General features: G+C 42.9%; 1 protein-coding gene across 2 annotated transcripts in view; it reads left to right on the plus strand.

The window, feature by feature from the left end:
- SEMA5B (semaphorin 5B) overlaps positions 1–26,938 on the plus strand; it is a 135,034-nt gene that overhangs the window by 44,299 nt on the left and 63,797 nt on the right. For both annotated transcript variants that reach the window (XM_075153924.1, XM_075153925.1), the window contains exons 4-7: positions 12,812–12,874; positions 22,582–22,680; positions 23,432–23,645; positions 26,219–26,504. In XM_075153924.1, coding sequence (XP_075010025.1) covers positions 12,812–12,874; positions 22,582–22,680; positions 23,432–23,645; positions 26,219–26,504 — 662 coding nt within the window. The remainder of the gene's footprint in view (positions 1–12,811; positions 12,875–22,581; positions 22,681–23,431; positions 23,646–26,218; positions 26,505–26,938) is intronic.

Here is a 26,938-nt window from a genome sequence, read left to right on the forward strand (position 1 = left end):
GTACATGTCAAAATCCTGGTGTCTAGGAACAGGAGTCTGGATCCTTTCTCTAGGTATATGAAACAAATGGAAGTTCAGACATACATCTGCTGTACTGAATAGGGAAAGTACAAAACCTCCTTTTTAGCTGAGGATTTATAATTTTTTGCCCATGTTCTTGAACCTCAAAAACTATTACTTGAAAATGGGGAAGAGCAGGAGGGAGAGTCTGGTTTCACTTAAGTTCCCATGGTACATGCAGGCTCAGGCGGGATCTCTGTTTTCAGCCTGCCTTGCAAAACTTTCCCAGTCTCTCTGGCTTGCCCAAAACTAGCCTTGGCTAATTAAAGTAATCTCAAAGCTTTCATTTGGTCTCAATAATGAATCTTTCACTTAATTAAAGATTTCCAGTGCCTTTTTTCCCTTTTGGTTGTACTACACCAAGCTTAAGTGCACGACCAGAAAAGAATGTTGATAGGATAAATTGAATCACATGCACATTTATTTGTTTAATTGCGCATTGCCCCCCTTTTTTCAAGCCAAGACAGGACTCAAACCATGTTCAACCTCTTATACGATTTTAATGAGAATATATTGCAGTGTTTGTCATCTGAAAGAGTATTAGCCCCCCCCCCAGTGCAATAGATGTGATTTCCCTAAAGAAAAACAGGAGGCACAGAACAGTGTAAACGTCATCTTGAGTTCTTCATTAGTCTCTTTAATACTGCAGGATGTGCTGATTTTGATTCCTGAATCTCAGCCTAATTGTTGAGACAATCAGATCCAAATTGGGCATTTCCTCAAACTTATTTTAGCTCGTTCTCAAAGCAAACAAATAAATGCTGAACAAGTATATTCAATGATGTAACCTGGAGAGGAATAAAGAATGCAAGACTTCCCCACTTTAGAAAGCTGATAATACACAGAGGTTTCAGATGTGCTCCAGTGATTACATTTTTGGTTTGAAGCGTATGTGGGAAGATTACTTTTCATAGCTGAACTCTTAACGTGGGTGCACAAAAATGCACTCAGTTGACTGTGCAGGATTTGTCCAGCCTGTCTCAGAAGCAGGGGGGAAGGGAACACAGAAAAATGTATAGTGGAGAACCCTTAACATCTCTACATAGCAGTGAGCTTCAAAGAGGCACAATGGCAAGGAAACCCAGAGCAGAAAAATGAAGGAGAATAAAATCGCCGTGCTTGATGCAGAAATACAAAGGAGACTATAGCCATGGTAAATTGATTTTGTACTGAATATGGGCTGGTCCATTGGAAGGGTTTTTGAACCTCCTACTCCAGAAATCATTGTGCAAAACAGTAAGAGGAGGCTGCTTAGAAGTCTTGTCACATCCATCAGTGGAGCCCACAAAGAGGAAGGAGGGATTTAGTTCTGAAAGGCGACTCTGCCAAAGAACATAAAGGGGTGGAGATGGACATCTTTTGACGGTAGAGGGGCCTCGAAAGAAGAATTGCCTCTGCTTTATCAAGGGCGACCATTGCTGTGACTCCGTTCGTTGGCTGGCTTCTTAGAAATAGCTTGTTGTACATTGTTTGTAGCAATTGAAGAAAAAAAAACCCACAGCAAAACCTGTTCTTTACAGAATAAACAGTGCTGGTGGTGTGAGAAATAGTGCTGTGTGTGCCTACCTGGCCAGTGTCAACCACACCTGCATGTGTATTGGCTGTACTTATATTCCCGACCTGCTTGACTGCAGTGGAATTTTTCTTTAATTGTTTTTGATTCATGTATTTTAACCTCTTTATTTAGTTATTTTATTGATTTATCATATAATCTTATGTCTCTGTAATCTCCAGTACATTTAGTAAATGTTTGTTGTCATAAGCTATAAACTGAATGTGAAATGGCAAGAAACCAAATTCCACTGTGGCTGTTAATTACCCAGTATGCTAAAAGTCTTGTCTCAGTTTCTGTATGCTTTTGATCTTCAGTAATAGGAAACAATGTAAGTCATCCTTCCTTAACATCCCCTGTGCTGCTCTCCAGTTCTGGATGTTGTCCTTCATTCTAAACTGGCTACAGGTGAGAGCTTTAAGGTCTTTTTTTACTAGCATGCCAAATGTCCAGTTAACTAAGACTATCAATCTGCATTTGGCCCTGCCCATGCTTTTGCACACTTAAAAACAATAGAAATATCCAATGGATTAAGTTGTTTTCAAAAAAAGATAAGTATTCCCATATAGTACTTGTAACTAAATCATTGCAGTGTTAAGCACTTTCACGCAAAATGAAGTAGATCATCAGCAAAATGAAATCATTGTCACAGACTGACATTTTTCTTTACATAGAATGATAAAAATACAAACACTAGATAGTGGAAACAGAAATCCAGTGCCATCTTTATCTCTCTTCTTCAAAGCTGTATCTTTCTTCCAAAGTAACATGTTGGCGTGTTCACCTAACATTGCTGCATAAATATGTAGCTGTCAGTCTAAGCTTGGCATATAGCCACAGCAGAGTGTGTACTCCTTCTTTCTTTACCCTTACGGACAGCACTGCAATCCAATCTGTTGCTAAAACCTGTAATCTGGGCATCATTCCTGGCTTCCACAAGCCCTTCTGTTCAGGTATAGCATCACATCCATAGCTCCTCGTGTTGCTGGATCACCGGTGCCTTTGCACCCTTCCACTGATTCCCCTTTCTTTGGGCGTATCCTTGTTGCGCTGCGTTAGTGCTTGTATTAATTTTATGGGTCTTCCACAGGCCTGCTTATCACTTCCTGTAAGAGGCTCACCCCACTTTGAATCAGCCCATGAAGCCAGTATCTCTCCCCCTTGGTTAATGTATTAATTGGTTAATTACCTGGACTTCAGTAAAGCCTTTGACACTGTCTCCCACGGCATTCTCCTAGAGAAGCTGGCGGCTCACGGCCTAGACAGGTGCACTCTTCGCTGGGTAAAAAACTGGCTGGACGGCCGGGCCCAGAGAGTTGTGGTGAACGGAGTTAAATCCAGTTGGCGGCCGGTCACGAGCGGTGTTCCCCAGGGCTCAGTGCTGGGGCCGGTCCTGTTCAATATCTTCATCAATGATCTGGACGAGGGGATCGAGTGCTCCCTCAGTAAGTTTGCAGATGACACCAAGTTGGGCGGGAGTGTTGATCTGCTGGAGGGCAGGAAGGCTCTGCAGAAGGACCTGGACAGGCTGGATCGATGGGCCGAGGCCAACTGTATGAGGTTCAACAAGGCCAAGTGCCGGGTCCTGCACTTCGGCCACAACAACCCCAGGCAACGCTACAGGCTTGGGGAAGAGTGGCTGGAAAGCTGCCCGGAGGAAAAGGACCTGGGGGTACTGGTTGACAGCCGGCTGAACATGAGCCGGCAGTGTGCCCAGGTGGCCAAGAAGGCCAACAGCATCCTGGCCTGTATCAGAAATAGTGTGGCCAGCAGGAGCAGGGAGGTGATCGTGCCCCTGTACTCGACACTGGTGAGGCTGCACCTCGAATACTGTGTTCAGTTTTGGGCCCCTCACTACAAGAAGGACATGGAGGTGCTGGAGCGTGTCCAGAGGAGGGCAACGAAGCTGGTGAAGGGCCTGGAGCACAAGCCTTATGAGGAGCGGCTGAGGGAACTGGGACTGCTTAGTCTGGAGAAGAGGAGGCTGAGAGGAGACCTCATTGTGCTCTACAACTACCTGAAGGGAGGTTGTAGCGAGGTGGGTGTTGGTCTCTTCTCCCAAGTAACAAGCAATAGGACGAGAGGAAATGGCCTCAAGTTGCGCCAAGGGAGGTTTAGGTTGGACATTAGGAGAAATTTCTTTACTGAAAGAGTGATCAGGCCTTGGAACAGGCTGCCCAGGGAAGTGGTTGAGTCACCATCCCTGGAAGTATTTAAAAGACATGTAGATGAGGCGCTTAGGGACATGGTTTAGAGGGCATGGTGGTGTTGGGTTGACGGTTGGACTCAATGATCTTAGAGGTCTTTTCCAACCTTAATGATTCTATGATTCTAATGTGCCTTCTCCTCTTGCTTTCTCCCATGTGTCCTCTTTGTGTCTGGGAAGAATCCCACCCTTGGTATGCTAAAACTCTTCTGGTTACCAAAACCTCAGGATGAATTATGTGGCTGGTGAGCTGAGACCTTTCCCTGTTGCGTGGTTATGCTCTACTGTCTCTGTGCTCTGCTGTCCGCCCCTACCTGATGCCTCATATGTTATTACGCTTTGCTTGTAATGTGTTTTGGCAAGGCTGTACCTACACAGGCTCGCACAGGGAGTCCTCGGCTATGATGGAGGCTCATAGGCACTATGAAAAATGCAAATTTGGATGACAAAGAAAGTTTCATTATGTAAAAAAGCTCAAATCCTCTTCTGTGTGGAATTCAGCATCGAGTTACAAATGTTTTGCACCAGGGTTACTGAAAGTATGCTTAAAGCACTGGCAAGTCAATCTGCTTGCTTCAAATATTAATTTTAATTTGACAGTACCTCCTCAAGGTTGAGCTGGCTGCTCCATTATAAGCTGTCCTTGTACACTAGAATTCCCAAAGAACTGAAAAGTGCGGGTTGTAGCCTGAATGCGACTATCTATATTCTTTGTTTATCTTAGAAAACACCATTTTAGTTTTAGTACTTGGTATCAAATGTTCTTTACTAAAGCTTTGGACAGTTGTCTTTAATAATAAAACCTTGTACTTGTACAGTGCTTTCCATTTGGGTACGCTGTAGAAACTATGATCTGTGAAGCCTCATACAACGCTCCTTCCAGATAAGGAAATGCATGGTCTGTAGTTGTAAATTCCTACCTGACACTGCAGAGAGAGAGAGGAGTGTCTGATTTACAGATCGTATGTTGTTTAACGGAATCTCCTGCAGGACAAATGGAAGTTGAAGTCACCAGAACTCAAATTTGGTTTTGTACATTAGACTGTGGCCTTGCCCCAAGTTGTCAGAAAGAAGAGGATGGGATGCGTGTCATCTCGCCCGTTGTTCTACTCTCTAAACCCGCTCCCTCTGCGCACCACCGATTCAGTGGATGCATTTTGTGATGCTAGCAAAAAAATACTATCTAAGAACTCATTTTGTGCTAGACAGGAAAGTTTTTAGTCCTCGAGAGAGCAAAGTTCAGTGCTCATCTCTGCCTCTGACATGCTCAGTGGCTTTTCCTAGTCAGTTGACCTCTCTATGCTTCTGGTTTTCCTTTCCTCCCATGTGCCTGTGTTGTCTGTTTAGCTTGTAAGTGCTCTCAGACAGAAATTGTCTCCCACAGCATGTTTGTATATTGCCTAGAAATGTGGGGTCACAGTCTCGGTTCATGCCTCTACGTGCTCCTATAATACAAGTAAATAACAAGGAATTCTGAAGCTGTGAAAGGGAGAAAATCAGTAGCATTGACCATCCAAGAAGAACTCAAAGCAGCTGAAAACTTTTCCTCAGAAAGGGGTTGGTAACATTTGCAATTGAAAACAGGGTGTCTCTGTAGGCACAGACACACGACAGAGGTACTTGCCGCTCGCGCAGAGCTGTGTTACCGGGATGTGCTCCCTGTGCGGGAGGAAGGCTGTGAAGGATTTAAACAAGCATTTTACCTTGCATCAGAGATAAGACAAGACCATGAACAGAGTGGGTTAACCTGACTCAGCTGATGTACAGTAGCTCATTGGGCTGGGATAACTTGATCAAAGAAAGTAGAATTCCCATACCTGGAGACTGAGGCCCTCTTCTGCTGGGTGTTACAGTGGTGCTCCGTCCGGGTGTCTCCGTCTGTCTGAAAACATAAGGTGGGAGGACAGACTACCCTAAATCAGTGAGGCTTAAGAATGAAACCAACAAGGAGAACATAGTCAGTCCTCCTGGAAACTCTCCTCCCTGTCTATTAGGTGCAGATGTACACCATTTCTGTAATTTTTGTACAATAGGTGAGCCAGGGCGGAGGAACTTCCCTCAGACTACTGCATTTCTCTTTGTAAGGATGTGATAAGAGTCCGTGAGACACAGAAACATGAATATCCAAAGATGGTGTTATTTGGAGCTGAGTTAAAGATCCATTCTTAAAATGAGAAAGTCCTTCTTTCTGATGAATGATTCCTTCCTTACTATGCCAGTGTGTAGCATCCACTTCTGCTCTGACACAAACAGAGTGAGCGATCATGTTCAGCAGCCAATAAATGCACGGGCAAAATCAGTCCCGGTATGGTTAAGTGGCTGATTATTGTTTATAGAGAGAAGGTTTGAATCAGAGATTAAGGTTATGGGAACTAGAACCCACTGATGGATTTTTTTTTGCATGTTTGCCAACCTCCATCTTTTAAGTGTTACATTTTGAGGTCTTCCCCAGCTGACTTACTGTCCAGCCACTCCAGAAGAGCCATGCAACTGGGCCAGTCTGTTGATAGGCATTATGGGTACTTAGTTTAAATGAAACATACAGCTTGAGTTTTACCACATCCTGAAGGATCTGAGATCACTTAAGAGAAATCAATTAATAATTTGATAAAACACAATGCAATTCCCTTCATCCAAGCCCCCTCCTCTCCCTGCAATGAATTGACTGAATCCTGAATCATTCCTCATACCTGTCACTGCACACAGTGTAATTTGTATACTGCGATATGTAGCAGAACTGTTTATTGAAGCTTGGTGTTATGTTCTTTCGGTATTCGTTATCTGTTTATCAGACATGTTTATTACAGTTTTAATAAATTACAGTGTTGGAACTTCAGAAATGGCCTCTACGGTATTAAGCTACTGTGCTTTATTATTAAGAAGTTAGATTTCAATAAGTTAGTATTTACAGAGCATTGTAAATGTGCCTTGTCCTCAAGAGACAAAAGCCAATGCTTCCAAAAGGGAATTTAACTTTCCACTTTTAGACTGACGCAGCAAGTCTTCATGGAGAAGTCCTGGAGGATTAAATAGGGAAGAAATAGCTACAGTGTTGTAGAAATGTTTTTGCAATACACATCACAGAAACGGAAGTTAAATAAGAACCTTTCCATGGATTTTCTGGATCCAGCCTATAGAACTGTCTTTCAGAGATTTTTTTCTTTTAAGTGCTGTAACACTCAGGACTTACTAGTTTCTTGTAAATGCTGTAGAATTTGCCCAGGGAAGGGTAGATTTACACTGGTGCTGTCTTGTGTGGGACTGCAAAGTATATAGAAACACAGAAATAAACTCATGAAATGGATTTGTCATTATCAGCAAGAATCTATGGGTGATATTTTAGAGGTCTGAAATCTGTTCGTCAGTACAGATGAAAAGGTTGAGGCTGACATCTTGTAGGGGAATGAACTGGCCTCTGAGCAGCCCCTGCATAAAGGGCTTGGTCTGCACCCCAATTTAGCAGAGTCCTTGAGCATGTGGTTAAGCCAAACTGGTCCGGTAGGGTATGTAAATATGTGCTTTATTTCCATTAAAGTTGGCAGAATTAAATGCACTGCAGAACCATGGTGCCTTCATATTCCTCTCTCCCCAGAGTTGGAGAAAAGTTTCCATACCTTGCTGTGAAATGAGCTGATCCAAAAAAAAAAATTGTAAATGTAAAAAAGAAATGCAGTATAAGGAATCTAGGAAGCTGCCTTCAAAGCAAGTCTCTTTTTTTCCAGAGGTACATTTCTCTGAACGTACTGATGCCTTGTACAGTTATGGGAAAGGAAGATGTAAATAAATACACAGGGAAAGAAATGACTCTGCCAGCTCAGGTCTCTAGTGAACAGTAACTGTCATATCACAACACCTCCTGCCCTCCTTCCTCATGCATAACTCAGCAAAGGGTGATGTGTGACTGGCAGACTCTGCTTGGGGTGCCCTGCACGGCACAAGCGGAGAACCAAAATCACCCCTTACTCCATGGGCAGATTGAGAAGTCTCCTGTGAGCACTGTGGAGAGTTGATGGAAATGGAAGCTCCTGCCATTAGCAATCCCTGCAGACCTGAGCCTGGGAGACTAGGTGCTGCTTCTGCTTCTGCTGACATTAGCAGAAACCTGAGGAACTCAATATCTTTTAGGAAATGCTGGGCATCTCACAGAATCAGTCCCTGGATTTTTTTGCAGTAAGTCTGTACTTACTTTTTTTTCGTCTCCTTCCAAACATACACAATGTACATTTTTGTATTACACTTTTTTCCCCTAATAGGAGAGAACAACATGATTCTGGGTCTGTCTGCAGGCATGCAAGGCTGCCAGTAGCTTTCATGGAGTACTTATGTAATGGAAAATGAGGTTGGTAGCAGATGGATAGGTTTGTAATAAAAGACTTCAGAAATTAAGAACGGCTTTAATTTGCCCGATAAATATGCATGTAACCTACTCTCTTCCAGTCTTCACTTTCAGTTTTAAAGCAATGTTCTGGTTTTGCACAAAAAGCTGCAACCTCTGTTGTGCAAGTACAGTGCAGGGATTAGTGTATGCTTAATCTGTTAAATTCATATGTGGTGTTTGAAGTAATTATAAATTGCTGGCCTGAATGTAAAAGCTGGTCCATAGAAGTTGAAGAGATTTTCACATTGGCATTTGAGGATGCACATAACTATTGATAACAGGACTTGCTAGTGACAGGCAGGTACTTTGGATGCCAACACTGGGATGTGCAGGTAATTAAATAAATGTATCTAGAAAGGTTCTCTCAGCAGTGCGTGCTGAATAACTGATTTGACAGCACATGACGAGGTGTTGATCTGCAGTCTGAACTGGGAGCAAACCGTGATGCTCATAATTTATTAGAAGAGACATTAACTCTTTCTTTCTGTGTCTGAGTGTGACATTTGAATATTCAGATATGCACCGAGCTTAGCCATTGTGGCCCATTTCTGTTAATTTCCAATTGGGCAGTGTTGTACCAGACACGTGGTTGTACACATGACTGCTTCTCCTGTGATTGTTCTCCTTCATGTGACTTCCTAAAGATGCAGAAATAACACACAAACACTTTTTTTTTTAAATTGAGAAAATTTGCTTGCATAGAACTCAAGAACAGAAATAGAGATGTGAAGAACGAGGTGTCCAGGCTGAAGGAAGGCACATTTAATTGCGTTTTCAGTTCAGGGACAAAGTTGCTAGTACTGTCGTGCCTGTCTGCACAGGTGGCTGGGCAGTCCTGCCCGTGGTTTGCATGGCTCTTGTCTTACACAGCAGCTGCAGCCCTGAGCTGGTTGTTTCATTTGCATGGCATATGAATCTAGGGTTCCCCCATTCTGCACAGGGGCCATGTGGTTGTAGAGGGGTCCTCAAAGTGGCTGGGAACACCTAGAAACTGCATTTCTTCTGGAAATGCAGGAGGGAAGAGGTGCTGGAGAGCTTGTAAGGAGGTAGCATGAGGAGCTGGAGTGCTCTTGGTAAGGATGTAAGGGGAGGTATTGCTGACGTCCTGACAGCCTAAAAAAGTGTTTGCTTCGTGGCTTAAGCACATGGCAAGTAGGGAAGCAGCTAGAAGAAAGTACATACTGTCCTGTGTTTGTATGTAATCTTGTTCCCAGGTTTGTCACATCTTCATCCAGGCTCTGTTTTCCATGACCCATGCCATGCAAGTTGTTTTATGGCCACATAGGTTCGGAGGTGTCTGCTCTACCGCTTTGGACTGATGTGTAGTAGGAGGTACAAAAATAATCCCAGATGTGTTTTCTGGAGCTTAAATGTCTCAGACAACTGAGAAAATGAATCATAAATTCAGGATGATGACCCAAGTGAGTGACCATAAACTTCTGGTGGATACAGTTTGTACCTCATCCAAACATGCAGAGGCAGCTTTAAGCAGTAAAAAGAAGTAGTATTAATTTGGTTTATTGAGGGAGATGAGGAAAGGGAGGGGAGGCACCTAAGTCAGTGTGCAAGAAGCTGGCTATTGAGAAGCATTATGATAGGTAAGGAGGCAAAAGTAAAAGTACAAAGCATCCCTTACAGTGCTGTAGTATTAGGCAAGTGTCAAATAGGCGTCTGCCTCACTGAGAAAAGTACGGGTACACACAGATGTACTCCAGAAGAGAGAGATCTTTCTGAAGGTTTCTCTGTCAAATGTCCAGGATGTAGTTTGATACTGGGGCAAAATGAATCTAAGGCAGAGGAAGAAAATTTCATCTGGGAAGGAGGGGCTTGGGTTGGACATACCAATGAGATGCAGGAACTAGAGCACCAGCGTTACAAAGTGGGGTTTGCACAAAGAAGCCCAAAGGTGGGACATTTTGATCTGAAAAGACAGCTGATCAGTCAAGTAAAGGAACCAAACAGTGCTGGAAAGCTCATTGAAAGCCCCAAGCTCAGAATTCTGAGCCTGCCCAGGACATCTTGCCAGTTGCAACCCAAAGGCCATGACCACAGATGTGTGCGGGCTCCTGGGAGCCCAGCAGAAGGCCTTGTCTAGGCTGTAGGTCAGCTGACTGGTGCATATTCATACCTCACAGTACAATTATTTAAACACACATTAGCTCCTTGGCTTTGCAATTATATTTTTATTATTGACAAGATGTTCTGCTTTGTAGGGTCATGAATATTTTCTTTGAGTCACTAGAGGTCATTGGTGTTACTCAGCCCTCAAACTAGCTCCTCCCTGTCCCACCAAAGACATGTGTGGGACTTGTAAAACATGCTCTGGATTGCCATATTGCTTAATTATCCTCTTAGCTCTAATGAAGTGCACCCTGACTAATGGTGCAGTCACAAACAACATGTTCCTGTAATTTGGGCCATCACCAAGAACTTCTGTTATCACTAGACTCATCAAGGTAGTGCTTCAGAAAGCTGAAGGGCAGCGTTGCCTAATAAAAGTAAACACTTAGGCGCCCAGAACATAGCTGGAGGGGACCAGTGCTCTGACATGAGCTATGTTTACAACATGCCTCAAAGCTCAGTGGTGCAGGTGTCTGGCAGGAAGAGCTAAGTGTCCCCTAGGAGGCCAAATTCTTCTCTTGCGTTCCTGCAATCACAGAAGACCCAGAGTATTTGCAGAGAAGCAGCACTGATTGCTGAAGTAACCAACGATTTTTGTTTTCATTTTGTCCTGTCAAGCACTGTCAAGGTAAACCGGGCTGTATAATGGAGAGTGCTCTGTCTCTGTTTTTGAAATGGGAAGAAGAGCCACCCAATAACCTGTGTCTTTTCTGGATTTTTTTTTTTTAATTAAGGTTGTCAAAAATTGATCCAAGGTGCAAGGATATTGTGACTAGATGAATACGGGCCAGATTTGGGACTGGGGATCAAAATGCCGCTGCGCAGTTGTTTTGCAAATGTCAAGGGCTCCTGGGAGCCACCAGTCAAAATTCTTTGCTCTCCTGTGATGGCTTACGAACGTAAGGTCTCTCATCCAGTGACATATCCCCTCTCAGGATATGGCTAAATGATCCTTTCCAGCAAGGACTTATCCCAGCTCTCACAAAAACACTTCTGAGGCACAAACTTTTGGCCTTCAGCCTGGATTGGACTGCAGTACATGGGAGGTATTTCCCAAGCGACTCCCAGGGGAAGATCTGTGCTCTTCCCTTCTCCCACCAGATCTTTGCCTGTGCACATGAAGTCTTACTTCAAGCCAAATTGAACTGAATGCTTAGCTAATGGAGAAGATACCATTTTTCTGGAGCGAGGTAGAAATATCCCTTCCCCCAGTGTTGTGCATTTCCTGGGTGGTGGCATTTCTTGCGGTTCTGAGCGAGTGTCTTCATGGACCTGAGCTGGGGGTGGGAAAATTGATCCCCTCTTCTTACTGGTCTCCCATCTTTCTCCTGTGAAAAACAGGATTTATCATGTGTTGAGAGGACAATTTCTATGGAAGCCCAGAGTTAAAAAAAATACATTGGCTGCAGTGAGAGGGTTCAAGAAGAGTTCAGATCCGGACCAAACTTTGAAGCCATTTCCTGTGTTGGTAATGGACTGGGAAAAAAAAGAAATCCTGGCTCTTTTAGGGGAGCTTTGGATCTGTATCTGAACTTCACGAGCCTGGCCTTTCCCTATGTAACAGAGCTATTTTTCTTGTATTCAGAATGATGTATTATGTATACTATGGATGTTTATATGTATTTTCACCTCCAGCTAACAATACCTGCTTGAATTTGTTAGGACTATTTTAAAAAAGTGCTGAAGGGAGGAAAATTGCAGGGGGCACTGAATGGTTGGGTATGTTGCTGAATATTTTAAATCTAAAAGTTCTCTCTAATGCAGCTTTGCTGGTCTTGACTTCTCTTGCAAAGGAAGGAGCCTCTTCGCTCTGAAGGAGTCAGTCAGAGCCGACTGGGGATCCCACGTGCTCTCGGTGCAGGTCTTGCAGCCCCCAGTCAATAGTGCCCTCAGCGCTAATGCGTTTTACTCCACCTCAGGATCTGACCCCACTTGTCTGGAATCACAAATCACCATCCAGCCTTTCCTCCCCGCTTCCCGCCTCTCTGGGTTTCGCCTGTCAGCTCCCAGTTGTTTTATCCAGCTCACTTTGCTGCAGGTTTACTTAGAAGGTGATAATCTTGTGGGTAAATTTAAGGAGACCAGCAGATTTGTGCAGAACTGCTGGACATTGCTGTAGGGAAGGTTTTCATTTTGGTGATGAAAGCTGGCGGTTTCATACAGCACTGTCCTCTTTGAAAAAGGGTGATGGCTCGGCATACGGGGCTTGTGTCTTGGACCTTCCAGTTGAATGATGATCAGAAGCTGTATTTACATGTAAATTAAACTCTGTCCTCTGTTAACATTCCAGTTGCTTCTGCCTCTGGACTTCTCATCTATTTATCATTTGTGTGCACTGTGAGCACAGTGGGAGCGAGATACATGTTTACTGTCACTGTGATGCTTTTAAATTGGGCTGTGTAAATTGGCTGGAGATACTTGCTCTTGCTTTGGGAGTCTCCAGACATGGTGGTTGGTGGCATTGTCATGTGACTTGTGCATTTTGGTTTCTCAGGCAACAGCATGGGGTTCAGATGAAGACACCAGGAGGTCCTGTCAAAGTAAAGGGAAAACAGAGGTAAGTTTTGCTTTGCTGCAGTGATGCTATGGGTAAATTTGTTTGCATCATGTGAAATCCACACAGGGAGCATCTGACCCAGCTTGAGCTTGTAAATTTGCCGCAGTTTAGATCCACCACCACGTGTATAAGCACCACTGAGCAAGCCATTTCAAAGGCCCCCTGTCCAAGTTATTAGACTTGCTCTGCATGAAATTTAAAGGTGATTTCACTGCTGGAGAGGACACAATTTGTGACACATCAAGGAGCAGAGTGGTGGCAAGCCAGGGGTAACATCTTGCAGTGGGGTGTGAAGCTGGGCAGGCTGGCTTAGTCTCAGTACTCAGCAGTGTGCCGCTGGCATTTGGCCACGTGGGCTTCGATGCTTGTTTGCAGTTAGAGTTTATCTTTATATAATTCGCTTGAACATGAGAATTGAATCTGCTAGCACACTGCAGTCTGTTCAGGTGGAATATCGCAGAGCTCCTTCGGAGGCAGGTGCAGTCTGCTAAAATGCAGTTTAAGCAAGAATTGCTTGAACCAAGGCATGCTGTCCCAGAAATCCGGAGTTCACAGATATTTCTAATTCAAACACAGGTCCTTTCTGCCCCTCTTCTGAGAAGCTGAAACAAAGCCATCTGTCTAAAAGCAGGAAATATTTTAATTTTTCAAATGTGGTGTTGGTACTGTTCAAAAATCTTCAGGCCTCAACTGAGAGGGTGTCCTGTTGTCCTTAATATTACACCGCAAAGAGTTCTCAGTCTAAACCAAAGGAGCTGGACAAAGGGTAAGAGAGGATAAGCATGATCTTTGCTTAGACATGGACAGTCAAACAGAGAGTGATTGTGTGGCTGGGCCAAAATGCTGGAATTCTGCCAGGTTCCTGTTCGGTGCTTTAAACACAGGATTATATGGTCTTCCATTGACCACGTTCATTTTATATAATAAACTTTATGTGATTTCTGTATTAACTTGTATATACACAAAAAAGCTAGCTTGAATTTTGCTGGATAGGCAACAATTTGCTTCATGTAGCTGTAAAGAACAGGAGTATGGGTATCCTAGAACATGTGTTAGAGTTTCATGTAGGATCTATCTTATGGAGGAAAACACCATGGAGGCAAAATGGGCTGTGTAAGGTGAACACCAAACAAGAAGAACCCCACAGAAGTTAGACAAAGTTAAAAACCTCTAAAACCTGCAAAATCCAAGACATGAGGAATTTTTGAATTGGTAGTCTTTGTACTTTAAAATGCGTAAAGAAAGGATTTTGCTCTTTTCTTCCATTATAAAGTTTGTGAGATTTAAATTGTATCCCATTGTTCATGAAGAATTTGAATTTATAACCCAGAATTATTTTGTCAAGCCATGGATAAAACCATGCATTTGACTGAACAAATTCTAGAATAATTTCAATTTATCTTTTTTATTCTTATGCCAAAAGAAAGCGATGATCTGAGTGTCCTCACTGCTGCTGCCTCCTCACACTGCAAAGAGTTAGCCAAAAATTTCATGAGGATAATGCTCTAAACAGCTGAATTTATGCTGATTGTGATCCAGAGCTTGAAATTGGTTGGTGGGCGCAGTGACCATGGGTGTGAAGTTCTGAGGAACAATACTTGAGCAGACTGTTAGACACTTCTTGACATACAATTAATGGCAAACAGAGGTGTTGACTACGAGTCTGACAAGAAGACATGAAACTACAAAGGCAGAAGGATTCTGCAGTAGCTAAGTAAACTCAGATCTCCCAAGTCTGTATCTACTCTAACCTGTGTGTCCATGGCCGAGTCCCTCTTGGGGGGAGTTTACGCATTCATTGTTTGTTACACTGCAGAGAAATGACTTAGCGCTACCTCCAAAAATACCGAGTTTAGCCTAGCCAGTTGGTGAAGTGCTCTACTCCAGACAAGAAGTCCAGCTCTGACCCAGCATCTCTGCCTTTGGCTGGGTAAATACAGCAAGTGAGGGCAGCGCTAATGTGAACATTTCTGATTCTGCTGTGCAATGGTGGTACAAGATCCAGAGGTCTGCCTGCCTCAGCTCTGCTTTGTCAAAACTTGACTAATGGCAGTTTTCTACCGAGCACAGGTGATTTGATGATAAATATATGGTGATGGAGGACCTTTGGCTCTTGTATTAATTCACAGTGTAGTTTGTGTAAGTTATATGACTGGTCCATTTTCCTTGCTGATTTAATAATGTATGTATTTTAGGGTAGAATTTCAAAGCCACCTAGTGTATTAAAATGCCTTTTCCCCCTTCATTCTTATGCTTGTTGAGTATCTAAACCAGATTCTTCCTGCTGCTTAGAAAATATCTTCTAAAATTCTTAGAGCTTTACCATAAGGAAAATAAAAAGTGCAAGAATAAAAGTGACAAAAGGCACATCACAGAATTATAATTATTATGGCATGATGATTACGCCACATTTGAGTACCTATTGACCAGAGAAAAGAGAGATGAGAAATATGGGTCCCAGATTTGAGGTTAGAAGGTGCCATTAGGTCATTTCTTCTGACACCCTGTGTAGCTCTGGCCACAAATTTCACCTGCTTTTTCCCAAATTGTGCTCAGTAACTTGTGTTTGTGTGCTGCACCTTTTTGAGGAAGGCAAAAAGTTTTGAACTGAAGGCCTGAAGCAAATGGGCTGACTGTGTGCTTTGTCGGCTTATTCTAATGGCAGATCACCTTCCCTGTTAACAACATGTACTTTATTTCCTCTTTGGATCTGGCTTCAGTTTTGAGTGGCTGGGTCTCATTTTGCCCTTTTCTGCTAGATTAAAGAGCCTTTTAGTTACCAATATTTATTTTTTACAAAGGCACTTATATGCTCTTGTCAACCAGTACTTAGGCTTTTTGATGAAGTAAAAAGCTGAGTTCTCCAAGCCTCTTTCTCTAAGACATTTTTCTACTGCCCTTGAATATTTTTTTGTGTCTGTTTTCTGCACACTCCGATTTTTCACCTGTATTCCCTTGTCAATCTCTCTAATGCCTGAGTGTGATTAAAACAGTCTTCCACCTCTTATTCACCTTCCTCTGTTCATACACCTGGCAGTTTCATAAGCTCTTCTGTTGTAGGAGATCACGCAGAATTGCCTAGTCACTGTGACCACTAAAGGCTTTTTACAGCTGCTAGTCTTGGGATGTAATCTCCTAGTCTATACATAGAGCCCTTTTGCTCGTTGCTCTTTAATGCATAATATCTTACAAAAATTTTTTTTTTTTGGGTCCAGCTCACTAGCCTAGCATATATCACTTTATATATAGTGAGGCTTTGGCCTCACTGGTAATCACTTTTTTCGTAATACTTGGGTTATCCACAAGTGTTCGTTACAAAAAATGTTGATACCACCCCATCTGGGACCCTGCTAGAGTAGCAAGTTTGTGAATGATTTCACTCTGAGGACTTTTTTCAGTCCACTAATTTATCAGATTTTAATCCATTAATGTATATGTTCTTGAACCTGTTTTTAAAATTAACTCTCCGCAATATGTCATGTGGTATTAAAACAAACACCTCAGAAAAGTCTCTTTCATTTATGTCATATTTATCAACCAAAACTTGTGGTTTCCTGAAAGAATTGTGTATGCTTTATTTGCCATGTCTCTGGAGATCCATGCGGGCTTCCACTAGTAATCATTCTTATTTTTGCAGCAGTTATAAAATGTATCCTGATCAGCACCTTAAAACTGTCCCTTGGAAAACATCCACATTACTGAGAGACAATGCAGAGAACAAAGTCAGTGTTATGCTGCTTTTCTTTCTATCTTCCAATGGATATCACCCAGAAGTTGTGGTTAAAATGAGTGATGGATAGAGCAGAAGGGGAAGAGGTGTATTTAATTTCATTAGGAGTTGCTCAGCTTCTAGTTTGGAATTGGTTTGTCTCCACATCCACCACATCTAAGGAATTTTGCCTGGCATGGGAAGTTGTAGCTTTCTAAGCAAGAGCACTTTGGTCTTTCTCTTGTCTAAGCACAGAATTATTTATTAACTTTCCAAAAGCAGCACACTGTCATTTCAAAAAGTGAAAGGGAACCGTTTGTGAAAATGGCAGTGATCCAGCTCTTACATGCTGTCCTAAGAGCTTTGTGTAGCCAGGAAAAAGATGATGCACTAATAACACTTCCGGAGCAAGAAAGAACCAAGAGAAACATCTGATAGGCATCAAAACTACCCGTTGTCCCACCGTATTGCCAAAATAGTTTCTTCCTTTTCTTGTATGATGTCCTGATACTGGGGGGTCTTACAATTCACACAAGGTTACAGGGAAATCCTAGCCCAAGGCTAAAGCCCACCTAAATGGGTTTAGAGCTAATGGAGGAACCTGCTGTTTCAGGCCTTCAAGTGGCTCTGTGCCACACAGAGGATGTGCCCTCAGGTTATCTAGTGGAGCTGGGAATCTCCACGCCACTTACGAATAATAGGCATCCAGGTAGGACAGGCACCATATAAATCTCCAGGCAAACAGAAGTAACTGGGAGGCGGTCAGATATTTTTTCCTGCTTTGTAACTGTTCCTAGAGATCTGAACCTATATTCCTAGTACTTCTGCTAAGCTATCAATGTAGAATCCGCCCCCAAATTTGATTTGAAGTCCATTAAAGAAAACTAGCCTGGAAAAATCATTAGCAATTCTCTTTGCTATCTATTGCGCTCAAAGGAGAAAGACAGCTTGGTCAGGATATTGGCTTAAACTGATTAATAGAATTGTTTGTCCAAAGAAATAAATATAGATATCTGAAAGTGTGTTAATAACAGTGCTCAAAAACATGTTAGGTCTTGATTTTTTTTTAACAAATTGGGATGAACTGCAACAGATAAATGTTTGCTGCACTCTGAAATGTCATTGAAGAGGTAACATGGAGTTCTGCTGGCTGATCTCTGAACTGCAGATTGTGCTCCAGGAGTTTGTGTTTCTTTACTGAGGACAACAGACCATCTGAAACAGCTATTTTTCTCATACAGCATGTAACTGTGTTTTTAATCTATGATTAAAATATATCAGTATGTGATGAAATAGTGTTAGTCTAAAAAAAAGAATTAAAAAGTAGATCTCTGAAAACAGGACTCGAGTGGTTTATACAAAGTAAAAGGGCAATTAAAGTAGTGCCTAAATATGGTTATGCTTTCAAAGAAAAATACATCTGTACAATGAGATGTAGGGCTTATAACATTTCAGAACTCCAGTGTTCAGAGGTGACAGATGAAACGACTCAGGAAACACCTACAGCTGGCTTATTTGCAGCATCCTGAAAATGTCTTTTTGAATTTTACCTCAAACTGGAGCCGGTTCAACCCCTCCATTTGCTGATCTGTCCACATGAATGAAGGGAGTAACAGGGCACCACTCTTGGTTCTCGGGTTTGAAATGTGCTTTCAAAGCAGCCTGACATCTGTATGAGCTAGAAAGTGGCCTGGTCCAGTCTACAGTTGTGGACATTACAGCACTCACAGATAGACTCTAGTCTAAATGTTGCAAAAACTGCAATAAATGGGGATAGGCTTAAACTGCGGGGGGGTGAGTGGCAAGGAGGGAGCTTCAGTGAAGTTCGTTCTCTTAGTGACTGTGAGACCCTGTGCCCTGTAGGGTTGAGCATTAGAAGTCATGTACTCTTCCTTTCCAGGAAAACAAGGGTCGTTAGGCTGGAGAAAAGTGGTATCTGCTCAATTTATGGCCTTATCTCAAAAAAGGAACCAGTACCAGGAAGGAGCAAGAACCCCAAAGTGGGTAACATGCAATTCGTAGGAAAATCAGAGATATGCTTAATGCTCTGGCGATGAGCCACAGGTTTTTATCAGCTCTGCCATATATTTAATAATAATCCCAACTAATATAACTGGGTTATTCTCATTAACCATATAAATACCCAGTCTTCCCCCTTTATTTAAATCCTTAATCTTTTGATCCCAATAATATCTTCTGGTGATGAGATTTGCAGACTGATCATACACAGATTTAACTGTCTGCTCCATAATGTGAGAGCAGGATCCAAATATTGTCTCGTCTGGACAGACTTGGGTTCAAGCTTGCCAGATTTTCTGGCTATATTAAAGCCCGTCTGAATTTTGCCTCCTGCACGCCTAGAGTTTTCCAGCCATATGGAGGAAACTGCTTTAAATAGCTCCTTTCTTCTGTAGGGGTTTGTGAGATCATCTTACTAACCAGTTGCCTCAGCTACGACTTGTTTCAGAGAGCAGCGTGTTGAATGACTTTCGGAGCAAATCCAGGCTGGTTTAAAGAACACAGAGAGGAGGCTGTTCCTTGCTAGTTATTTTCAGAATAGGGTAGAAAGAGGATCTAACGTAAATCTCACCAACAGTGTCTTGAGAAAAATCCTACAAACTGGAGCATTTAAGTGGTTGTTGGAGGTCGTCATAGACTGACATGACTGATAGTGGGTACAGCAATAAGAAATGCCAGATGACAACAGTGTTTCTCTTCGGGCCCGGCAAACTAGAGAGGTGAGGTCTGGTAGTTAGATCTTTGTTGCTGTCCTTCAGGATCTCCTTTGACTCGGCGTGTCACCATGGCAAATCCTGTAGCAAATCCTGTGTGTTTTGATTCACCCAGCTGAGAGAACAGGGCAGATAATGCACATCAGTTTCAGAACAGTACTTAAAGCTGTGTAAATTGCTTTGAGACCAGTGGATAAAATGTACAGATTACCATCGCTCTTCCTCCAGGAGCATGGAGCGCTGTTACCGCCATCAGTAAGGCAGGTCCAGGGAAAATGCCTACTCAGCTAATTCATAGGAATAACTACGGTTGGATATGGCCCGCACCTAGAGGCATCGTTATCTAAAGTGGAAAACATCCACTAGTCACTCAAATTTCTGCCTCTTAGAGCCAATGAAGTAATTAGTGGGCTTGGTGCATCCAGTTCCCTGAAAAGTATCAGCTGTGGAATGTTTCCAATCTAACACCTCATCCATACTGACTGTACTCTCTTGCTCTTTGCTAGAGCGGTTGGGAATGGGCTGGAAGTCACAGATTAAATATTCTGGTGCAGGTTCAGACAGCAGCAGATGTATTTGCTCAGTATGGTTTCTCCTCTGTTTCAATAAATAAATTCTGCTTTGGACTGAATGGGTACAAATAAAAGCATGCTTAATTGGGCTAAAATAACACAATATTTTACCAGCTTCCAGCATCCTTACCAACCCAGGCTACTGTGCCTTGGAGTAAAGCGTGCAACAGATGCATCACTGCCAGTAGGCTCCAGAAGACCATCCAGCACGTGACCTTGCAGAGAAATTCTTTCCTGTGTGCTATATTCTCAGCTGGGAAGATTTTTACAGAAATAGAAATTTCTTAATCTGTAATATAGCCCTCTGCAAAGAAGGGAATTCTGCAAATTATGATGTTAGATTTCTGCAGGACAGAGTTTTAATTAGGAATATATTGAAGTACCTAGGCAGGAAAGGGTCCAGCAACATATATGGTATTAGCTGGTTTAGGTGAGAAGCTATGCCTAGACTCTGCACAAAGCAGAGAAAGGTGGAAGTGGAGGGAGAGCAGATGGGTACTCTCTTATTGTGTGAAATTTGGGTACAGAGCTGAACTCTGAGTTAGATGCCAAATCAGTCATATTCTGAAAACAAAACCCTGTTGGGAGAGGAGCCCATACCTTTTTTTTTACAGCATCCCCTCAAGAATTTCTAGTACTTTGCAGTTAAATATATAGTGGTCCTAATATTATGTGGGAATGAAAAACTGTGCTCTACAGAAAGAGGAATTACTTAACCCACTCATGAAATGCAGACATCTCTAGGGCAGGGAATAGCTAACAGGGCTCACAGCACCATGTAACAATGATGGGAGAGGGCAGAAAGGCTGGCAAACCCTGCATTTTATTAAAGGAAGTGATGAGACCTCTATTTTCAACACACAGCAGGTGGGATGGTGCTTCTCAAGGTCCTGTTTGATAGACTGATGCACAGTCACTGTGACTGATCTGTTTCTGAAATAAGAAGTGCTGAATCGACCCAGTTATGAATTCTTTTTTGGGTGCCAGGCATTACGTATCTGATCCCCAATACCCCTGCTGAGACTCAAGACTGGCAGCACCTGCTCCGTGGCACTCTGTAGCCTCTGCCCGGGCTGGGCGAGTGCTCCTGGGCTGGCTCTGGAGTGCAGTCCCTCTGATCTTCTCCATTGAAAAGCAAGCCCACATGTCATGCCCATGCAGTCGCTTGCCTGTGGTTAATGCTGGTGGGCTTTCACTAAATGCCATCCTTCAATGAGTTGATTTCCATCCAGCAAATGAAAGCGATAGATAGCACGTAATCCAGCTAAGCAAGCCTCTTCCTTTCCAGATGATAGGGAGTGTTTTTACACTGCTGAATCTTGCAAATGAAGTCTTCAGGGAAATGATCAACAGCGTGGAGCGCTGTGAGACAGGGAAGCTCGCAGAGTGATTGCTGCTTACAGAAGGAGAAGCGGTGTCTGCAGCTGTGGGCTCAGCTTAGTGGCAAATTATGATCTATTGGAGGGAGGAAAGCAAAGCAGCCAGGGTAACCCAGCCGAGGTTGTTATTTTTTAATAACTTTCCTTTTCTGTTTACAGCAGAATATAATAGACTTTCTTCGCTTGGAGCCCTGTGGGTGTCAGTCATTAGCCGTTGCTCATATCCTTTCTTCTGAGGTGGCCCCAGAGCCTAGGGCAGGCAGGCTGGTGCCATGCTCGCACGACGTCTCTCATCGGGGCTGTTCGGGTGAACCTTGGGGCAGGTGGTTCTCGAGCCTCTTGCACTGCCTGTGGGTCCTGCACGCTAATCTCGCACCTCCCATTCCCTGTGTGTCACGTTAGAAAGTCCCTGACTTATGTGGCCTCTTCCTCCGCCATGGCTGAACTCCCCTAAGGTGCTCAGGTAGCCTGATGTGCAGTCCACAGGTCTCTGGGTACGAGGCTGTGGGGGAAAAGAGAGACTGTGGCTCTCTCCAACAACATGAAGGAGATTTTTTGAAGAAGGGGGGGAAAAAAAAAAAAAAAAGCTAAGTGCAGCCACCCTTACCCCAGCATGGGATGACTGGAGCCCCACACCTTTGGAGACTGGCATGCGGAGGCAGTTGCCATTTGTTGTACCAGCAAATGGTCATGCTGTTGAGAAGCGGAGATTTGCTATTTCTCACTGGCCTGGCCTGAAAGAGAAACTCCTTCTACCATGGAAAATCCTGAGCACACAATCCTTGTGGGAGGCAGGAAGTAACAATCTGTACAAGCACGAGATTCTCCTGACCAGCCTGGCCTATTAAAGAGAAGTTCCTGCTATTTTCCTGCTGGCATTGCTCTGAATTATAGTGCAGACGGACCCACTGTCCTTCACTGGAGTTTGTATCTGGGTAACATTTTCTAAGCTGCAGCATTACTGGGTAAAATAGGTCAGAAGTATCATCATGAAAAGAAGGAGTATTCCTCCTCCAATCTAAGCAGAGCACAGAAAGAGGCACTTGTGTAGCTAATACAGAGGCAACCTGATGGATAACATCCTATCCAGGGATTGTGCAGGGCTATTATTAGAGAAATAACCAGCAAATTGGGCTTGCACACTTAGACCGCTAGCTCCTTACAGCTGTGCACTGCTTGATGCAACAAAACTCGGTCTGAGTTAGAGCTAAGGAAGGTGTATTCCAGCTGCAATACAGGTAATTTTTTTAATGTAATAAATAACCCCACAGTGTCCTTTTCAAAAATCCTTTTTTTCTGTCTTGTGTCCCTACAGGAAGAGTGCCAAAACTATGTTCGCGTGCTGATTGTTTATGGCAAGAAGGTTTTTACCTGTGGTACCAATGCCTTTTCGCCAGTGTGTTCCAGTCGACAGGTCTGGTTTGCCTCTTTTGCAGTGATGGAGAGGGCTGGATACGTGCTCTGGGGAAGGCCAGTCATTTGGCAGGGCATCATGGCTACAGAGAATATGTTCCAAATGTAGCTGATCTGAAGTAGTTTTGGGTTTGTTCTTTGGGCCCCTTTGGGCTGCTTTGGGGCAGTGGGTGTACCTGCAGCTGGGAAGCAGAAAACTTGTGTTGGGTGAGCTGGATCTGGACAAAGTGCTGCTCATGTAAACCTTGGGTATGCCGCTGAAAATGGAGAATATAGACAGGCTTAGCTGTGAGCACCTCCTGAGCTGAATACTTAAATGTTTCCTTAAAATAAATGGTGAAACTCCCTTTGGACTGAAGGGAGGAAGGAGCAGGTACAGAACAATGTTTATTTTTATATTTTTTAATGCCAGTATACATTAAGGAGGTGTCTGTGGAAGATTAGAAACCTGTGCTAGCAGCAGGAACACCTGATTACACCAAGTGGGTGGGGGCCTACAAGCTTTATTGGCAGGGGAATTACCCTTTTTACAAAGCAATAGGATCAGTGAGGCTCAGACACAACTTCTTACTTTGGCAAACAATGGATGTAAAGATCAATTTACAGTCATTGCTGGCATTACTTTCTTATAGCTGCCTGTTTTTTTAAAATCAGGGTTTTGCTTATAGGTAGTCATGGGCAAACTGAATTCTCTATACCAGTAAGAAAGCCAGATGCTCTTTAAATTCTCTCCTCTTTCCTTTTAAATACAGGTAGGAAATCTTAGCAAAATCATTGACAGAATTAATGGAGTGGCTCGGTGTCCGTACGACCCCCGGCATAACTCGACAGCTGTGATTACATCACGAGGAGAACTCTATGCTGCGACTGTAATTGATTTCTCTGGACGGGATCCTGCTATTTACCGCAGCCTTGGAAATGTTCCCCCACTTAGGACAGCACAATACAACTCCAAATGGCTCAATGGTAAAGTTATGTGGGTCATATCTGAGCAAGAGGTGTATTAAAGCCAACTTGGCAGCCTTGTAAATCTTCTCCTCTGTTTTCATATTGGGATCCAGAGTTATGATGGGGAAGGGCTTCCGGTGCAATAATCGATGCAGCTTAGAAGATGTTTAAAAATAGCCTGGAAGTATTTCACAGAAGTGATTTAGAATATGGAAAGTGGGTTTTACAGGCTATTTAACATATATATATGGGTCTCTGTCCTGTGAGATAATAGAATACATCCTTTTAACAAGAAAACCACTGAAAGATTTGAAGATCAAAACAAACTTAAAGCATCATATTGTTGACCCAGTTCTGCACAGTGCTAAGCATGCTCTACTTCCACTGACTCAGCTGAAGATGGTTGGTTTCAGTGCAAGATCAGTCCAAAAATGAGAAATTTCACATCGAGTTATGTTCCATGTAAACCCATGCTGTTGTGGATTTATAGTTATTAAAAGCAGCTGTTACCCTAGTGTGATAATACCCTGCATCAAGCAAGCTATAGAATTTCAACCAGTAATTCCAGCACTGAGTCCACACCTTCTGACTGGGGCAAAGCACATCTTGTCTGAGCAGACTGTAGTGATGGAGACCCCAATATTCCCCCTCTCTCCTTTGACCCAGATAAGTTGACAAGATATTCAGCATCTTTCCATTGGATTTCAGGACCTTTCAATCAAAGATATGAGCAGTGGGACTGTGTTCTCTCTGGAGCTTAATGAGACTGAACTAGGCTTCTGCAGGCATACTGAAGTCAGTATGGAGATCCATATGGAGAGTTGTAGGAGAAGGATGTCGTCAGGCATGACTGTGAATTAGGACCAAGAAGCAGCATAACCTATATAAACATATTAGAAATATGTGCCTCTTGTCTGCACATGAATGAAGAATTCAGAAGGAAGTCACATTGGAACAGGGGAGTTCAAGAAAAGACAAACAGAAACTGAGTTTCTAGTCTGTGATTGGAAAAACTAACATGACTCTTGGATTTATAACCTTGCGCAGCGTTGGTGACATTGAAGTAATTTCATCCTGTTATGGCCACTCTTCAACAAGAAACAGAAAACTTGAAGATGATTCAGAGAAGAGCCATGGAGTGATTTGAAGCTTGGAAAGCCTGCCTCACAGTGAGAGACTTAAGGAGCTCAATTTATTTATCTTTCTGAAAAGGAGATAAAAGGTGTTTTGTTCATGATATGGAAGTACTTACATCAAGAGAAGATTTCTGGCAGGATAAAGTTCTTTAATCTAGCAGACAAGTCATGACAAGAGCCTGTGATTGGAAGCTGAAACCAGATAATGTCAAATGGAAAAAGAAGTACAGGTTGCAGCTGGGGCAGTCTTCAATCATTTGAACAAGTCACTGAGGAAAGTGATGGATATAAAGCCATGTGACATTGTCCAGTAAGATCAGATCTCCTTCAAAAGATGTGGTCTAATTCACCTGTTAGTTACAGGATCCGATGGTGGAATTACAGGGTGAAGTTCTCTGGTTCGTATTAGACAGAAGGTCAGACTGGTGATCACAACGATCCCTTTAAGGTTCACTGTTCGTTTGAAGGAGAAAGTTTGACTTTGCAATGCCCTCCGCTCTGTACCATCATCTGCCTCCCAAACCTGCCTTGCAGCAGCATCAGCCTGCCTTCCTCTCCCTCCGCCATGACTCTGTTCTCCTCTCAGTCCTGGGCTAAAGCATTAAAGGAATTCTGTACTTTCTTATTTTCTTCCTCCTTTGAGCATTACTCATAAATGAACATTGTAAAAGCAACCTATAAACCAACAGGGTTTTTTTTGTTTAGCCAAATATTATTCATTGGCCAATCTTTTCCCTTTACCAAAGAAACTGCTGGGATAAAAGACCGTACACTTTAAAGCTTTGTTAAATACCCAGTTAAAATATTCACTACAAAACCAATTCCAGGTTCTTTTCAATTCTTGTGAAAATAATAACAATAATTCTAGGAGAAAAAGAATTAAGGAGAACTTGCTTCAATACTGTCAGTCTGTGGCATGGTTTTGTTTTATGGACATAAGATAATTTTTTGTGCCTAGAAACTGGAATGGCTTCGTGATAAAAGCCAGATGTGATCGCGCTGGCAGAGTCGGTTGAATGTTTCAGTGCAGCAGTCTGGGGAATCGGGCGGATGCACACAGCATATTTAACACATCATAAGGTGCACTTCAGAAGTGAATAGGTGAAGGAACCCGATGGGAAGGCTTTATGTTGTAAAATGAGTATAGGTACAGAGAATAGTCATGCATATGCAAAGAGTTGAATTCTGCTTTCACTGAAATCAGTAGCAGCTTTGCCAATAAAGTGGGGAAACAATGGGGTCTTTTGAAGATCTGAAAAATGGAACTAGAGCTGTATCCCCATATATCATGATTTCCATCTATTGTTTTTATGTCCTCTGCTGACTCCAAACTCCTTGTGGTCCCAGCTTTGACAGCCTGTGTAAAGGGAGCTGGTGGCGCAATGCATTGAGCAAGTCAGTGAGCACGGATTGATTTCTGACCTGTATAAATCTCTTCAAATGTTTGTTTTTCAGAGCCTAACTTTATTGCTGCCTATGACATCGGTTTGTTCACCTATTTCTTCTTCCGTGAGAATGCGGTAGAACATGACTGTGGGAAAACAGTGTATTCTCGTGTGGCAAGGGTTTGCAAAAATGATATTGGAGGGAGATTTTTGCTGGAGGACACATGGACAACTTTCATGAAGGCCAGGCTGAACTGCTCCCGTGCTGGAGAAATCCCTTTCTATTATAATGAATTGCAAAGCACCTTCTACCTTCCTGAGCAAGATCTGATCTATGGTGTCTTCACTACTAATGTGTAAGTTGCACTGGTTTTACTACACTTCTTCTATCCCCAGCAGTCTGAGACTGACAATGTCCTGATTTCTTAGACAGTCTGAGGATTCATTTTTGAAAGATGGTTTGGTTAACGTGAAGGAATAGATAGGTCTGTTTTATCTATCATGGCAACATAGCCTTTAGGACAATGTTTTCAATCCATGGTTCATAGATTCCTGGAGTCCATAAAAGGTGATTGTGCAGTTCTAGGATAACTTAATTTCATATAACCTGGGCTGTGACAGACTTCTGACTTTTTGTAGTGGCAATGCTACTTGTGTAGTTCAGAGAGCTGGTCTAAAAATGACCCAACAGAAAAATATAATTAATTTTCAGCCAGGTTAACTGCCTGGACAATCTGACACAATTGTGTGAACATTGGGGCTAGCCCATGAGATGGACAGGTACATATGC

The sequence above is a fragment of the Calonectris borealis genome, chromosome 6 (assembly GCF_964195595.1).
Source record: "Calonectris borealis chromosome 6, bCalBor7.hap1.2, whole genome shotgun sequence".
Classification (NCBI taxonomy): domain Eukaryota; kingdom Metazoa; phylum Chordata; class Aves; order Procellariiformes; family Procellariidae; genus Calonectris; species Calonectris borealis.